The 18096-nt window shown below is 42.6% G+C and overlaps 1 protein-coding gene across 6 annotated transcripts in view; it reads left to right on the top strand.

Annotated features, from left to right (window-relative positions):
- Nucleotides 1-18096, top strand: part of dnm1a (dynamin 1a) — a 48507-nt gene that overhangs the window by 3968 nt on the left and 26443 nt on the right. For 3 of the 6 annotated variants that reach the window (XM_070988231.1, XM_070988235.1, XM_070988229.1), the window contains exons 2-10: nt 5863-5936; nt 7330-7479; nt 7658-7861; nt 8199-8297; nt 9321-9481; nt 9563-9705; nt 9787-9922; nt 12412-12479; nt 13906-14044. In XM_070988231.1, coding sequence (XP_070844332.1) covers nt 5863-5936; nt 7330-7479; nt 7658-7861; nt 8199-8297; nt 9321-9481; nt 9563-9705; nt 9787-9922; nt 12412-12479; nt 13906-14044 — 1174 coding nt within the window. Of the gene's footprint in view, nt 1-5862; nt 5937-7329; nt 7480-7657; nt 7862-8198; nt 8298-9320; nt 9482-9562; nt 9706-9786; nt 9923-12411; nt 12480-13905; nt 14045-16085; nt 16225-18096 lie in introns of all 6 variants that reach the window. The other 3 variants (XM_070988230.1, XM_070988233.1, XM_070988234.1) reach the window with 1 other exon arrangement.

Genomic DNA, 18096 nt, shown 5'->3' with positions numbered 1-18096 from the left:
AATCTGAGAACAACCCCTGTTTCCTCCCTGCATCTGTCTCCCAGTCTGTATTTCAGTCTCCCAAGAGTCTAATTAGCAAAGACAAAGCAGGGAGCTTTACCTTACTGGTCTCCAGTGCCCCACACATGCAGCACCAGCTGGGTGAAACTGCTTGCGTGTGTCGTTCAGGTGGAGGTGGGGATGTTTGGTTGCGTGTTGTCATTTGACAAAAGTCTTTGGGACATTTTATCTGAAAAGGAGGCAAAATGTTGAACGCTGTGAAAAGTTGATGCATCAGATTAAAAGGAATAAAAGGAGTAAATCAGTGTGAGCTGATGAGTTTCAGTAAATATTGACTTCAGTTCGCTTGATTTATCATGCAGCGTGCTGATCATCTGCAGTGCTCACCACAGCACGCAGCGCAGGTAGTCTGGACGATGTTTCTGAAAGCGTGGTGGAAGTTCTCAGCTGCACGCTCTTTGTCCAGGACCCACTTTCAGCACCACGGACAGCTCTGTTAAAACCAGCTGAAACTGAATCAGCACCACAGCTGCTTCTTCCTAAAACACAACACATAACCCATGATCGCTTTCCAGTGAGAACAGCCTTTCATGTGTAATATTCATATCATCGTCATAGATTAAAGGCTGCCTCCACTTTAGGAGTGTGTTAGATGTATCCCAGCTTTTTGTGACTCTTAATGGCGAATAATTCATGGTTGTCCAGTTCCCTCCCCAGTGAGGCATCTTATTTTCAGGGATATAGGGTCAATTTTCCGTCTGATGGGGACACACAAGCCCAAACTGGGGTGTTCTCAAACCCAGGAGGATGCTGCTCCGGTGTGCAGCTCAGCCGACTGAAGCGCTTTGTTATCAGTGAAAGGTGCTGGCTCGAGCTCAACGCAGGAACATAAAACTACCACACAGACGTTTTTTTCTCCGCCTGCTGCCATCACTGTTCCAGCCCCCACACAGAGATTAATTTGATGATATATAGCTGGTTTCATCACATATTACATAACACAGAGAAGGCTGAAGGCATTATGACGAGCAGCGGCAGCTTCACTCGCGTGAAAGACAAGGACAGAGAAGCGCTCGGTTAAAGCCTTTATTCTTTGCAAACACAGAGAGGAAGAGTCCTTTAATGACAGGATGATGCTGCGATAAGGAAATCACTGAGCTTACAATTTAAATGCTGATTTCCTGCTTCCATTGTTGAGCGTAATTAGGTTTCTGAAGGTTTTTTCTTTTAAAATATCTGGTCAAATCAGTCTCTTGGGGTAATATTTTATTTTCCCGTAGTTTCCCAATAATTTCCGAGAAAGAAACTCACGTTTAATTGTTAATTCTTAAGAAGAACCATATAATGACTATGATAATCAAGAAGTCAAAGCACAGCAGGACGGCTGATCATGCAAAGATGCAAAATTCATTTACAGGCTGGAAAATTCAATATATATGGAAAATGTAATGTAATATTCTGATAATATAATGCAATGCAATATTATATAAGTATAATTTCCAGTCATTTCTTAATACATCAGTCATTCATCTTAATCTAAGTGTAAGTGGGTATTTGTTCTTCCTCTGTTCTTTCAAGGAAACATGTCTGGAAATGAACAACTGTCTGTGAACTCAACTATAATTTCATTTCCTGTAAAGTAAATAAATTAGTCATAAACAAATAAATGAATGTAAATGGTCTCCGAACATTGTGTATATTTTTTCTGTGATTAGTCCTATGGCTGCAACCAGCGATATTTTTCATGATCAATTTGTTGATTATTTTCTCCATTGATTGTTGCATTTTTTTAGTCTATAAAATGTCAAAAAAAAAAAATTCAGTTTAAGAACATATACATCAAATTAAAGTGGTGGATTCTCACAGCTGAGAAGCCGGAAGTAGGTAAACATGACTAAACAAACTAAAAACAGCTTCAGATAATTGTTAATCAACTAATGAATGAACTGATTCATTGTTTCAGCTCTAGTTTGTACCGAATCATAAAGTTCTTTCCAGGAGACTTTTAAGGAAATTACCAGGAAACTTCTGAACCCAAGAAATAAGTTGCCGCTCTTAAAGTAAGTGCTCTTTTATAATGGAATCTGCTTCAAAGAGTGATGTCAACTATATGAACAGTACAAAGGATGGACTCAGTAAGAGTGAGAGAGCAGTCAGTGAGAGCCTGAGGAGGAGAGGACACCATTTGTCCTGACACTGCTGCAGAGGATTACCGCTAATCTCTGTTTGGACCACAGTTTACCTGCAGTACATTCTCCCATTGGCTCTGATCTAATCTGCAAGTCCACCATCCAGCAGGAGGCCGTTTCATTGGCTCCGTCGACCCCTGTGGCCGACAGCAAAATGTGTGTGCGAAACTCATCACCAAAAAGCAGCCTCGTCTTTGTGAGCCCCAAACACTGCTGCGCAGGGAAATTGCCTGGTTGTGCTGGTTTATGGCTGTCAGGGCTGTTATTGCTGCAGGCATTAAAGCAGGATTAGATGAGGCTCAGTGTCTGATGCCGTGTGGGAATCGGAAGTGATGTGACGCACATGGAGACCAGCAGAGCAGCAGGTTGAGTTACTGCAGCGTCTTAGAGGAAGCATGGAACATTTATGCACACCTGTACGGTAACAAACAGCCACTAAGAGAAGAGATTACCACACGAAAACACACTTTAAATTCTGTTTTCAATGAGAATTTCAACAGTTTACATCCCACTCTTAATTTGGCCGTTCCCTCTTTTTCTTTTAAAGCGGTCCCAACCGAAAAGACCAAACAAGAATAAACCCTGCAGTCAGTTATTGAATGAAAAGTAAGTTATTAAACATCGATGTGATACAATACATTAATTTAAAATTCCACAATAGAAGTATTGCAGTTCATTGTTCAGCAGTTTTACAGTAATAAATAAGCTCTAAAACATTTTATATGTGAAGCTCTTTTTGTACCGATGAAAGTCCTGTGTGTGTGTGTGTGTGTGTGTGTGTGTGTGTGTGTGTGTGTGTGTGTGTGTGTCCTTGCATCGGTGTGTATTGTTTGTACACCCTTGAATGTGTACAGTCTGTAACAAAGACACAATGACTCACTACTCCGCAGCAGCTGGCGCCCACTAGATGTGTGTGTGCGTGCGTGTGTGTGTGTGTGTGTGTGTGTGTGTGTGTGTGTGTGTGTGTGTGTGTGTGTGCGTGCACTGCAGCCAACAACAGAGAATGAATGAATGATTCAGCGGATGAGAGTTTATTCTGTAAATATGTTGCTTGAAAGGCAAAACAAGAGAAATGAATCAAATAGATGAATCTGACTCAGCTGTGACTCTCCAACAGTGACGCTTAGTGTGTGTGTGTGTGACCTCCCCTGACCCACCCACGCCCTCACACACACACTCTGATTATTGATTGCTTGTGGCTCTTCTTGGATATCACTGTACATCCACTACATTTCAGAAACTCGGCAGAGAAAGTGAAACTGCAGACTGAAACTGTGTCTCTGCTGTGCTGGCAACTGTCTCAGTGCTTTTGGCAGTCATGTGAGTGTAAGAAGGGATGAAAACACAGGACGGTGTGGGTGCCGGGACTCTCACCCTCTCAGCAGGATTAAGTAGATGATGAGTGAACGAAGAGACAGAGAGAGCAGAGTCACACTTGAGCCACGTCTTCCTCCCTGTGGTCAAACACGACAGGTTACGTGTGCGTTTGTGTGTGAAAGGCTGATTCTGTGTGTGGCTTCTCTCCATTGGAGGAACATGGCAGTGGCAGTTTGGGGGGGGGGGGGGGGGGCGGAGTGAGAGGAAGACCTGCAGTTAAAGCCATCTGTCTTCTCCAAAAAGCGTCCAACGAGTACACACTGGCCGGCAGGTAGGCCATCAGATGGACGGCTCACAGAGAGCAGGGTTTCCTTTGTTGTGAAAGGCTGCGGTCGAACAGCAAACACTGAAACAATACTCAGGAGTAGCATGTGTGGACGATGAGCTGTGATGTCCTTTCAGGCCTGTTTCAACAATCACACTGGTAAAGCTTGTTTGCCATTTTGTCCCTCGTGCATGAAGTGACAAACTGCAGACCTACTACTGACCTCAGCAACCTGCGGATTCATGATTTGATTTGTTTATATGTCAATACCAATGTTAAGGCTCATACAGATGTAGTGTACTGGGAGTTATCTCATGACACTTTGCCCAAATAGCTGATGCTTTAAACATGAACCTGCAGATATAAAGTTTTAGCTTTTGATTAAATTTAAATAATATTTCAGAAAAGACCAATACCACTCTCATGTCTGACCATAAATAAAAGGCTACTGCCAGCTACTGTTAGTTTAGCTTAGCATAAAGACTGGAAACAGGGGGAAACGGCTAGCCTGGCTCTGTCCAGCGGTAAAATATCCATCTGACAGCACCTGAAACCACTTAAGATGTTAATCCATGCAAACACTGAAGTGTAAAAACAAGTTATGGTGTGCCAGAGTATTTCTTGACTGGACCTGTTGCCAGGCAACTAGCAAAGACTTCCTGAAGTAGTGTGGAGCGCAGACGTGAGAATAACATCAATCCTCTTGTGTAACTCAAGACAAGAAAGCAAATATTTACCAAAAACGTTGAATTTTTCCTTTAAAGCTGGAGCAGATAGTACTCCCAAATCTTCCCCTTACACACAAAGACGTAAGAAATAAATTGAGCATACAGAGACGCAGGTCCACATGTTGAACATCTGATTGTTGAATTTGCTTTTTTTTTGGGGCGAAGTCACAGTTTCATGGCTGAAAAGCACTTCAGCTCTGATTAACTCTCAGCTCACGACTCGTGCATCCAAACGGCCGCAGGCTTCGCTTTTTTCAGACGGAGGCCTCATCTATTTTTTATTCATGTCGTTGAGCTGATTGTACTGAAGCGCTGCATGATTTGAATACATTTTTCAGCCTTTAGATGACGCTTTACTGTATCATTGAAAACAGATTTTTTTTCCAACCAAGAGCAAGACAAGCTACCAAACTGAAAACAACAGCACGCGTCTCCAACAGCGCCTTGTTATTGTAATAAACACACACACCATGCACCACTGAATGATAACTGTCCAGTCAGCTGGTTGAGGAGCACACAGTGCCAGTGGCGAGTTGACGCTGGTGTTGCATAAGCAGCTGAACTCCCCCCAAAGAAAACAGTGTTTTGTGCATAGAAGAACATGTTGGCAGGCAGTCGTCTGTATGGACGCATGTATTTCTACACTGTAGTATTAGTATTTTCACTTAAATAAAAGATCAGAGTGTGCTTTCCACCACTGTGTTTCACTTAAAAATTCTACAGTGTTCATTCATTTATAGCGTTTCAGGAAATTTCCGAAAACTTCTTTTTCTTTTCTTTTGTTTTCATGATTCCGTTTTCTTCCCCACAAAGATGGATCCTGTAGCCAAAGCACTGCAGTAAATCAAATGGATATTCAGCCTCGTGGGACCGCAGCTGTTGTGTGAGGATTAGTTGTGATTCAGCATTCAGCAAACACACACACACACACACACACACACACACACACACACACACACACACACACACACACACACACACACTTTTGCACTTGTACATGTTGTCTGTACTTTTCACTGATGTCCAGAGGGAATAATGCTTTTCTTTACCCCGGTCCTCCCAAAGCCTCAGACTGCTGATTCATGACCAGTGATTCATGTTGTTTTTGTCTTTTTGTCATGTGGTGATTCATTTGTTCATATGGTTTCAGTTTCTGATTTCTTGAATGAGTTTGTTTTCGCGGTGTCTATATTTTATGCGGGATTTCAGACTGACAGCTCTTTCTGAACATATTTTCTTTAAATGTTGTGTTATTGGTAGTTTTACTGACCTTCTTCCTTGCTGTCTGCCTGTTGTTCTGCAGGGATTTCCTTCCCCGTGGTTCTGGCATCGTGACTCGACGTCCTTTGGTTCTGCAGCTGATGAACTGTCCCACAGGTAAGGACATCTTAACATCGACATCTATGGCGGTTCCTGTCTTCAGTACATGGGACATATGAGGTCAAAACTGAGGTTGTTGTCTCACCTCCCAGCTGACCCGCTGAATGTATTTTAAGAGAGAAGTTTCTTCTTGTCTCTGGGTTCGGTTGATGCCAGCCTCTAGTGGCCGTTAAACGAACTGCATCTCAAAGCAGTTCAGCACTCATTTCAACATCTACAGCAAAACCCTCCCCCCCCCGTCCGCTCCCATTGTTCCTGTGTTTTACTTGAAGATGTGACGGCACCATTCCTTTAAATAATGTCCTTTGATTCGTCCTAAAGGGAGACAGCTGTTAAGACATGGACGCAGCTTTTTACCTCCTCCCTAAACATTCCTCTTCCACACTCCTCGAGGGAAAACGTCGTTTCCTCTCCGTTCATCTCTGCAGACCTCGAGATGACGACAACAACCACATGTGACCATGGTTACACTTCATTAGGTTGCTGCTAGCAAGCGCAGCTTAGTCACAATGAATCAGAAATTAACCTAATTTCATTTTCATGCAGAGTCGCGCCTGCTGGATTACCTGATGGCAGAGGTTTTCACAGAGGCAGTGAAGGCACTTTAAAATCCTTAGAGCCCAACTGCTGCTTGTTTCCCTCTTGACTTTTGGGCCTTTGCTGCCTTCTTTTCCTTCTTTCCATTCTTCTAAAATTTCCCTTTCGTTAATCTCATTAATTCTATTTTTTCCCCTTTTGCTGCAAGGAAAAAATTAATTCAAGCAATGCTTCTATCAGCAGTTGATTATGGTGATATTCTATATATGCATGCAAATTCTTCTTTGAAAATGGTCACAGTGACTCAGCGTCCTGCATAGCGATTTGTCTGTGGTTCGGTTTTCCGCACACATTATGGCAGTGTTTCTGAGAAAGCTGGTTTGTCTTCCTTATGCAACCACAGAACGGAGCATTGGTACATTTTTCGTCATAAGGCCATATTACATGACCTTATTTATGTTCTCTGCTGACTCCTGAAACTATCAGCAGCTGCACCTTCAGTCATGCAGACAAACTGATGTCAAGCTTGCGCTGTCTTTGGTGAAAGAGTTTTAAAGTTTTTGCACGGTCCACATGGTGTGAGCTACTTTAAACTACATCATTTTCTAAGCATATACGATTACAAAAACAGGATTCAGGTCTATTTGACCACTGAATGCACATGTCCTGTTGCTGAACATTGCTACTTCAGAGTTTGAGATACTGTAATTTGCCGTTTGTTTGAAGTCTGTTGATGCTTCTTTAATGCTGCTGTCTTCGCCAGGGCTGCCTTGCAAAAGAGATTTTGAGTCTCACTCCTGGTAAACTAAAATTAATAAAAATTAAATCTGTCTGTTTTCACCGTCTCTTTCAGAATATGCAGAGTTTCTCCACTGTAAGGGCAAAAAGTTCATCGATTTCGATGAGGTCCGACAGGAGATCGAGGCCGAGACTGATCGCATCACTGGGGCCAACAAGGGTATCTCCCCTGTGCCCATCAACCTGCGCGTCTACTCTCCTCATGGTGAGGCGGTTATGTGGTGACTTGCATGCTGTTTCACAGTCGTCCGAATATAGGGTTAAATCATTGCATGTCTGACATCAATAAATTATCTACCACAAAGCTTTTCTTTGGCAACAGTGCATCTGAAGAAGCTCTCTTAGCAGTCTCTCAGCTCTCCTGCTCCCTTTTCTTGTCGCAGTGCTGAACCTGACCCTGGTGGATCTGCCGGGGATGACCAAGGTGCCCGTTGGAGACCAACCTGCAGACATCGAGGCCCAGATTCGAGATATGCTGATGCAGTTTGTCACCAAGGAGAACTGCCTGATGCTGGCCGTCTCCCCGGCCAACTCCGATCTGGCCAACTCTGACGCTTTAAAGATTGCCAAAGAGGTCGACCCTCAGGGTGAGCGTACGCGCGCACACACACACGCACACACACACATTCACATGCACGCATACAGACACATGTACTGTAATCTGACTGAAGTTTACAGAAACCGTGGGAGAAAAGTAGCTAAATATATTGACTGTACTGTCTTTCTGTGCCATGACACTTTGAAATGTGTCTTCGTTTTGTCCCAGTAATGCAGTGTTAATGTTTCTTTGCTCCTTTTATTGTGATATATCCTTGAGAACTTCGCCCCACACGTGTGCATCGTGTATTTACGGCATGAGAAGTTATTTTCAGTTTAGCTTTCAGTTCCATTTTTCAGGAATCGCTGTGGTCTCTGTGTGTGTAGGTATGAGGACCATTGGTGTGATCACCAAGCTGGACCTGATGGACGAGGGGACAGATGCGAAGGACATCCTGGAGAATAAACTGCTTCCACTCCGGAGGGGTGAGCGCACACACTCACATCAGCACTACTCGCTCTCTCTACTTAAGGGCCCTCACGGTGACACACTGTTTCCCTCTTGTGGTAAAAAGGCAGCTGTACGCAAAGATGGTCAACGCTACCAGCCACTGAAAAAACAGAAAAAGGATGGATGGATGGAGGGAAGGAGGAGGGTGTAATAAAACAGCACTGAGTAAGAAAGACAGACAGGAACCAGAGAGGAGAAGCAGGGAAGGGGACAGAGAGAAAAACACTGTCTTGGAAAAGAGCTCACATGTATCTTGTGAGCTGCCCTTTATTGCAATGTGCTGATGTGGTGATTTTCTTTTCCATTTGCACTTGGTTAGAACCCAGGCATGTGCTTTTGAATATTTTCCATGTCCTTTGTTTTTTCTATGTTTTTCCCTCCCCTTTCTTTTTCTCCCTGTCGCTCCCCCTCTCCCTCTCTGTCAAATGCTGTGGATGCTCACTTTTACAAGGCTGCTGGCTCACAGTTGCATTAGTTATAGAGCATGAAACAGCCTTTAGCCGAGTGATGCATGAGAAAACTTAACTGGAGGTGAAATGGGATCCGCGTGACCTGAACTCTCCTGCTTGTTTTTCTTTTTCTCTTTCTGTCTTAAAAACTTGGATTCACGTAATTCCTCCTTCCTTCCTTCCTCTCCTCTATTCATCCTTCGTCCATATTCTTTTTCTTTAACCCCAATGTCTCCTAAAATGTGGTTTTCCTCAGCTAAACATTATTAAACACAGTTCTGAGCGGTTGGGTCCTGGAGGGCCTGTTCGCTTTGGGTTTGGCTGTTCAAACGCGGCTCATGTGTAGAAAATAAGAGCCCAGCACAATCCCAGATTGCTCTAATGCAAGACTGTATTATCTTCCAGTCAAATTACCAGTAAGGCCGCAAGTGCTGAATCTGTTCCAGTCTGCTCTCACAAATTCCAGAGAGTGATAAAAAGAGTTGGATCTGGTTTTCCGCAAATCTCACAGCGTTTTGAGACTGCATCGTAAATGTCCGTTGTATCCAGGTTATATCGGTGTGGTGAACAGGAGCCAGAAGGACATAGATGGCAAGAAGGACATCAATGCTGCTATGGCTGCTGAGAGGAAGTTCTTCCTCTCCCACCCTGCATATAGACACCTGGCCGACCGTATGGGCACCCCCTACCTCCAGAAAATCCTAAATCAGGTGAGTCAAAGTGCGGCACGTCCACTCGTGGGTCCCGCAGGTCTAATTCCAGCATGTAACTCTGACCTCTGACCCGCACAGCAACTGACCAACCACATCCGGGACACCCTGCCGGGCCTGCGGGCCAAGCTGCAGAGCCAGCTTCTCTCCATAGAGAAGGAGGTGGAGGAGTACAAGAACTTCAGACCCGACGATCCGTCTCGCAAGACCAAGGCTCTTCTCCAGTGAGTAGAAACAGTGGAGGGGCGACAGATGAGCGAGAGGCAGACTAAAAGATTCGCTGACATCTCTCTGCCTCCCTGCAGGATGGTGCAGCAGTTCTCTGTGGACTTCGACAAGTGTATAGAGGGCTCTGGGGACCAGATTGACACAGCTGAGCTGTCAGGTGGCGCCAGGATCAATCGTATCTTCCACGAGCGCTTCCCCTTTGAACTGGTCAAGGTGTGTGTATAGTTTTATTTGGAGACTGTATGAAAGTCATCGGGGCGGGGAGGGGGGCGCAAGCTTAAATTTCACTTTTTGATAAAGTGAAGCTTTATCAATATTTTATCAATATTTATTAGGAGCCTTCCCTTGGCTGAAACCAAAGAATTTAAGATTGCGTAATCTAATTTAAAACTTAATATATTAATAGATTAATGTTTTTACGATATCAACTAATGCACACATTGGAAATGTCCAGATTTTTGGTGGATATATCTATTTTGCAATGAAGAGACACTAAATAAATAAGTAAACTTTAATTATGATAAAGCCCATCCTTACTGTCTGTCATTCTTTTCCACTTTGACCACACAGGCCAAAGTGAAGGAGGAAATTACTGTTAGAAATAATTAAAAAAAACAAGTGATTCTGGAATTTCCCCTTGCAGGAATAATAAAGGAATATGGAATTGAATTGATAATTGCTGGGTAATTTATTTCTTTTAATAATACTTTAAATGGAGGAAAAAGATGGTGATATACGACATTGACTGACACACTTACTTACTGAAACCCTTAAAACCCCACATGGTAATGGCCGGGATTGTTTCATAACCATACCAGTTTGTGGCAGCTATTTGCAATAAAAAAAAAAAAAAAAACGGCTTATTTTGCAGACTTTGGCACAATCACCAACCCCTAAACATGTCTGTTCAACAGCTGTAAATATTTATGTACAAGAGATTCTGAAGATCCCAAAGTCTTTAGATTTGAGTGAGTGTGTGGAACTGTCTCATGCAGGGGGTAAAAAAAATGGGAAATGCTTGAAATCGGGAAAAGTAATAAGTAAAATTTTTCATATTGGAGTTTATAGAAATAATTAAGAAAAATGTCCCACATGCAGCGGTGGAATGTAGCAAAGTACATTTACTGCAAAGTACTGCACTTCAGTACATTTCTGACATACTTGCACCACTTGCTTTATACTTCTGATGATGATCATTGATGAACCACAACAGTAAAATATTCTTACACGTATTTCATCAGAATAATACAATAACACCTTTAAAGGTGCCAGGCTGCAGACTGAGTTCTTTAACTTAACTCTACTTTCACTTGTAATGGAGTATTTTTAGACTATGGTGTTTCTGCTGTAAAGGATGTGAGTACGTCTTGCACCACCGGCTACGTGAAAGCATATCTTTATGACAAACATCTCTCTGTGTCTCTCCATATCATGATGTCTCCTCCTGCTGGGGATCATTTCCCAGCCTCAGAGGGACAGAAAGTCTCTCTCAGGAGTCCGACTCTGGGTTTTTCTCACCCAAATGTCCCCTCTCAGTTGAACGACCCACTCTCTTCTCTTTACTCTCACTTCCCCCACCTCACCTTCTTCCTTCTGTTTCTCTCACTCTGTCATCATATCATCCACATTTGATCCCTCCCCCACTTCCTCTCTGCTCACCATCTTTACCCCAAGCACGTCCTCCCGTCATCCACCTCCCCCAAACGCTGTCTCTCTAAGCCTTTTACCTCACCCGCACATTTACATGTTTTTTCACTTTCTCTCTCGGCCCTTCCCTTCCTTCATCCCTCTCCTCCGTCCTCTCTTGCCCTCCCTCTGAGGACATAAAACTTACAGTCTGTGACTGAGGCCTTACAAAAATGTCGGTTTCCCGCTGAGAGGACAGAGCAGGTTGCTTCCTAACCAGAAGTTTGAGCGATAACACAGAAAAAAATGTTCTCTAAGTTTATAATACATGCTTTGAAGAAACCTTGCAGAGGAAAGAGGGATAGAATGATTCATTGCAGTAAATAAAAGTGAGGTTCTTTAAATTAAAAACAGATTGTGCAGGAATATAGTAGATCATCTTATATAACCCACTTCCAGGATGTTGAGCAGGATGTATGAGTCAAAACTGTCGGGGAAAAGTCTGTTAAAGGGTTGCAAAACGAAAGCAGCAGAGACACTTAGGAAACAACGAAAGATATTTTGTGCTAACCTCCAACATTTGTAGCTTCTGACCTTTTAAAATAAATGTAAATATCATTTTAAGAAATATGCTTATTTGCTTTCTTGCTGGAAGTCATGACAACATTGCTGGGTCAATGAGGCAGTTAGCTTAGCTTAGCATAAAGACTGGGCAGTGAGTTAAGTGGTCAGATTTCGAGGTGCTGGTCGGTGGAATATTCCTCAAATAGTCTCACAAACCTTCAGATTATGTTGTTATCAACCTGGAAATCCTCACCTCCAGGTTGAGAAATTCTGGTCCAAGCAATAAATAATGTATGCAAAATGTTGATCATGCTAGCATTAACAATTTCACAGAGGACATGTATGTTGTGACGTGCGCTCTAAAAGACGCTATCTTAAGGTTTTTTAACAGTTTCCACGGTATGTGTAATTCTGCAGAGAAAATCGAGAATGGAGGAAGAATGAGAGAGAAAAGTAGAATCTGTGAGTGTTTATGCTTAATCCTTCCTGTCGGCTCTGCTTGTCTTTTGCAGATGGAGTTTGATGAGAAAGAACTCCGCAAGGAGATCAGCTACGCCATCAAGAACATTCACGGAATCAGGCATGTCCGCCCTCCAACTCACCCCTCCATCCCTGCTTCCCTCCCTCCTTACTTCACCTCCCTCTCTCTGTCTCTCTCCACCTCAGTCACCTCTGCAGACCAGGCTGCATCTGACTGCTCGCCAAGACCTTTATACTAGATTGAGCGCTCTGTAGAATATTAATGGCATCAGTACACTTAGACAGGGAAGGTTTGGGATCAGATGGGTGACTGCTAGTTGTACAGTACTTGTTTTTGTGGCATTTCTATGTGTTCTTTATTTAATTTTTCCAGAAATGCTGGTGTGTGGCATGTTTGTCACTCATTTGTCTGGTTGGTGAAATCCTGCATCATGTACTGTATCATCTAATGCGGCCAAAAAAAACATCCAAAGTGTGCCAAAATGTCTTTAAAATAGCTTTTGGCCTGACCAAGTCAGATAAAAACAGGATATGGCGAGAGGCAGGAGATGTGGGATTTATGGGCTGCCTTGGGGTAACAGCTATGTGTGGGATGTACGAAGAAATGTTATTTAATGTATTTCCATGATGGACAGAATCTCGCTGGTTTCTCAGTATCAGAGCTGATTGCTGAAATGCATGACCGGCGCCAGGATTTTTTCCTCTCCCGGTGCTCAGGGGGAGCTTAACCAATACGTGGCGGACTTAGAGAGTAGTCAGTTTTCATGACTTCAGAGTTACTGTACAAGGAAGTTCTTTTTTTTTGCAGTAAAAACACCTACATCAGACATCACATTCAATATAAATGTAGTCCTTGATTGAATTTGGCCGTTACAAATTCAACAGGTGAACACATGGTAACGATGAAAACGTCTTTCATGTGCAACGGCCATGCAGCCACAATAACAATAACAACACAATGCATCCGTAATGTGACAACAATAAGAAGTGTATTTATTCCATGCACATCAGACGACTGTGCACACACACGCACACAGTCGTGTTTCCTTCACTTTTGGGAACATTACATAGACGTGCATTCATTTCTGGGTGCCTGACCCTAACCATAACCCAAGTCTTCACCCTGAAATTGAATGGCGTACATTATGGGGACTGTAAGTCAGGTGAGTCATAAACATGCATGAGGGGGCTTAACCGAGGCTACACAGATTTGTGACTTGGCTATAACACCCCATAGCCCCGGTGTAGTGCCGTGCATGCAACAACGTTACTACTGTAGCTTGTAGCTAGATAAATATTAATTTACTGATTGCTTGAAATTACTTCACATTACTTAACATTTCCTTGAAAGTACTGCTTTCTGACTGTTTATAGCACCACTCTTCTCCTCTCTCTCGAAAATGGAGGGCAATTCTTCACAATTAACACTCTTCTCTTTTACCCAACCCTCCTCCCTCCTTCTGTCTTCCTCTCCTCCATCCTTCTCTTTTTTTGGCCCCGTGGCTGGTTCTCTCTCTGCCGGGCAGAACTGGCCTCTTCACCCCGGACATGGCCTTTGAGACCATTGTGAAAAGGCAGATTGGGAAGATTAAAGAGCCTTGCACCAAATGTGTGGACATGGTCATTTCTGAGCTAGTCAATACGGTTAGGCAGTGTACCAAGAAGGTAAAAAATACAAGTAAACGGTGGCGAGCACTTTGTTTTATTTTCAACCCTCATCTGCAAAGTCCCTCTGCTGTTCACTCCCTTTAACTGTAGTCACCTGGCTCTCTCCAGCCCTCGTTGTTTTCTGGACAGCGAGGGGACACCTGGAGTGGGCTGGACAAGCTGTGCAGAAGAAAACCAGTGTGGAGGCTGAGCTGTCATCAAAATATTGTTGCCTGTAAAAGATTCAATGTCAGAGGAGTAGCTTCGTTTTCATGCTCTTGTTCTTTTTTCCTGTCATTTTAAAGTTAAATTATATATTGACTTACTATAAGCACATTTGAGACGACTGTTTGTGCTGGATCCCAATTCCACACAACGCGCAAACAGTTTGTGTTTCACGTTATACTAACAGTCATTGTGCACTGTTTTTGCTGTCAGTAAACAAGAAGCTAGTGTTTTTTTTAATCATTTTGTACTCAGGAAATTAAGCAAAATGTGGGTACAAACAGCTTATACAGCACTTTTGAATCTCTCACTTTTGAAACCCTGAAAGATTTTCTTTATCTTTTCCTCTTTGCGCAAGATATTATCATGTTTGCGCAAATTACAGTCCAGTTTGCACAAGATCTTTCTTATTTGCACAAGATATGATCCTGACACAAGTTATATAGTTGACACAAGATGTTATCTTGTTATCTTATTATAATACGTATCCTGTCCAGACCGAGTTATTATCTTGTTTGCACTAGGTACAACCTCATTTGCACATGATATTATCCTGTGATCGTCTTATTATTACCTGTATCTTATTTGCACAGGATATTGTCTGATCTTCTTAATTATTTGCACAAGTTTTTATCTTGTTTGCATATGTAAGTTTTGATAAGTTGTGAGCACAGCTGAGAGTTTGGTGAACTAGTATTTGGTGGAACTGGGACACAGTTTTAAGTTTTTTTTTAACCTCTTGTCTGTCTTGGAGCAGTCTCTGAGGCAAGGTTCGTTATAAAGGAAAGACTGTCATCACTTCTGATGGTTTTGGAGTTGGTTTTGTACATTCACTTGAGTATTTCTTACCTCAAGTCTTAGTTTCCTCTCAAGAACGTGGAGTAAGATACTCTCTCCTCCTCTGTTTGCTTACACATGTCAGAGAATCATTTGTCATTTAAAATACCTGGCAGCCATATTGGATGACCTCAGCGTCCAGACTTCCTTGTGTGTGAGACTGAAGCTGTGCACCTGCAGCAGACAGGAGCCATGATGATTATGTTTAACTGCTCTTCAAGCGGCCTCGGGGACTCAGCTACAGAGGCTCGTGAGTGCGGTCAAAAGAAAGATCAGAAGTCTGTATCCAAATTGATCCACTGTGACCAAACAATTTGAACAGCGGTTGGACTGCAACAACCTGGAGGCCTTGGGATAGTAAATGTTATGATTATGCTCCCTCTGGAGGTCAGAGGAGGAGGAGGGATGGGTGGAGAGGGGGTCAGCGCCAGCAGGGATCAGGGGGTTTGGGCTGAACGGGGTGCACAGCTGCAGTCTCGCGATGCGTCGCTTGGAGTTTTTGGCTGGTGGAGTTCTACATGCTGGGAGCTCTCTCTATGTCTTCCTCTTTCTCTCGTCTTTTGTCTCCGTTCTGTCTCTCTGTTCTTTACTGCTCTTTGTTGATAGAGAGAGACTCCAGCACTGTCCTGTTTCAGAATGGCTTCAGGGGAAACCAAATGTCTCACTCTCATTTTCTTCCTTCTGTGCTGTTTATCCCCCCTCAACCTCCACACCTCTCCTTTTTTTTATCTTCAATCTGTTTCTGTTGTTCCATCTCCAATTTTTTACCCTCCTCGTCTGTCTATTGTCCTTTTCCCTCGCCATCTGTTTTCAGTCCTTTTGTTTTTGTTTGTCTCACGTCCCCACTTTCTCACTCTTCTCTGTCTGTTCCTTTACGTCTTCATTTGGTGCTTTCACTTCTCCTCTCTGTCCTCCTTCTTTCTTTCTTCCTTTTTTTTTTTTTTTTTTTGACATTTTTATTACTCCTCTCTCCCGTGCCACCTGCTTATCCCTACAGGACGGGGCTGTTCACCCCTGACCTGGCCTTTGAGGCCATAGTGAAAAAGCAGATCCAAAAGCTGAAGGAGCCCACACTGAAGTGTGTAGATATGGTAGTGAGCGAACTCACCTTCACCATACAAAAGTGTAGTCACAAGGTAAAATACCAAAGAGAACCAAGCCACTTTCATTAACTCTGTTAATCGCACAGGTAGGGGTAGACCGATGGCTGGCCATTTTTCTACTTAAGTATTGATGCATGAGAGAAAAAACAGGCCTGCTTCCTCGTTATATTTTTGCATGATATTTCAAAAAGTTCCATTTACAGACTAAAGAGTGACTGAGATTTAAATAGATAAACATCTTTAAAAATGTCTTTATGTGCTGTGTTTAATATCTAAAGTAAATGTTCATCAAAGCATCGGTATAAACCAATGTTGACTTAGATTTCTCTTATTTTTGAGAATACTTTATTCACAAACTCTAACACGTAACGCAGTCAGGATTTTTTTTTCCACCTTTATTTTTCCCTCATAGACACTAAAACAAGAATCTAGGGTCAAGCGAGTGGCTCTGTTAGGCTGTAGGCCTGCTTAGGTACAGCTCACCATGATATTTATCAGCTATAATTACCATGTTCACAAGCTTATTTTAGCATGCTGACATTTCATGATTAGCACTGAACAGAGTGTACAGCTGAGGCTGGTGGAAATGTCATTGGTTTTTCAGGTATTTGGTCAGAAAACATGGACAAATTACATGAAGGGTATCGAAAGGATATGAATATCTCTCAAGACATTTCTCTCCAAACCACAAATGTTAACCTCATGGTGAGGCTAATGGAAAGTCAAGGGATTGCTAAAGTAAATATCCTGTGGGAAACATAAATGCCTATAATTGATAGATTGGATATTTCAGTCTGGACTGAAGCATTGGTCCAATCAACCAACATCACAATCCCCTGTAGCCACAAGCTGCTAGTGTGGGTAGAAAGCATCAGGCTGCCAGTGTTCAGTGTGATGTAAATGTAGAGTGACTCAGAATAAATACCCACCTTAGATATTTGTGGAGAAGCGTCATGATTAGAAACTGCTGCAGGTTACATGTTTATCCAGAGCAGGTCTGACTTTTACAGATAACAGCAAATACGCGTCTGTCCTCAAATATGTGTTACATGAGCCAGCAGATATCGGTCTACCCTTACTCGAGATCGTAGATCTGCATTTGAATTAAACTTTTCTTTCATTTGTCTTCTGTCAATTATTGGCCTAATATCGACAATTTAACAAATTGTTGCCTCTCAACCTGCATGTTAGATAATTTTCTTTCATATTTGACCCCATGGTGTCTAAAAATCCTTTGAGTTAGTCTTTTTTTCTGTCTTTGTCGGTATGGTGACTGATTGTGTAGTTCCACTCGCTGACTAATTGACGTACTTCGATCATCTCTTTATTTCTCGTTTTATTTCTCTTTCGTCCTCTCCATCCTGTCGTTCTCTAACCCTTTGAGCCGGCTGCTTCCTCGCAAAGCAAATGACCAAAAAGAAAGCGCGACCTCCTTTGGATTTCTCTTCTCTGTCACTTTTTTTAATCTTGATTTCACTTTCAGAGACACACTGTATTTAAAGATACTGTATTATAACATACAGTGTTTGGGAAAATCCACAAAGGGGTCAGTTTGAAGTCTTCCTCCATCACCCTCTCTCCTGCCCCTCCCTCCCTGTTCCTTTGCATTGCATGTCAGTCTGAATCAGTTTGAGTGCCTCTGCCTGCTGCCTGGTCTGTAAAAAAACCACAAAAATTCTGATTTCTGTGTCGCTTTTTAAGACACTGAACACCTCATCAGATTTTGACAGCCTTATCCGTCTTCAAGTTACAATGCGCCTTTCCACAAGCACAAATTATGTTCCCGTAAAAACTGATAATTTCCCACTGATTGATATAAACTCTGATATAATGTTAAGGTGCAACTGTCTTGAATGGTGATTTGTCTCACTTATAATCCAACAAAATAATGTAATTAGCCAATGA

The sequence above is a fragment of the Chaetodon trifascialis genome, chromosome 20, assembly GCF_039877785.1.
Source record: "Chaetodon trifascialis isolate fChaTrf1 chromosome 20, fChaTrf1.hap1, whole genome shotgun sequence".
In the NCBI taxonomy this organism is placed as follows: Eukaryota; Metazoa; Chordata; class Actinopteri; order Chaetodontiformes; family Chaetodontidae; genus Chaetodon; species Chaetodon trifascialis.
This window is presented reverse-complemented; position numbering and strand designations above follow the sequence as displayed.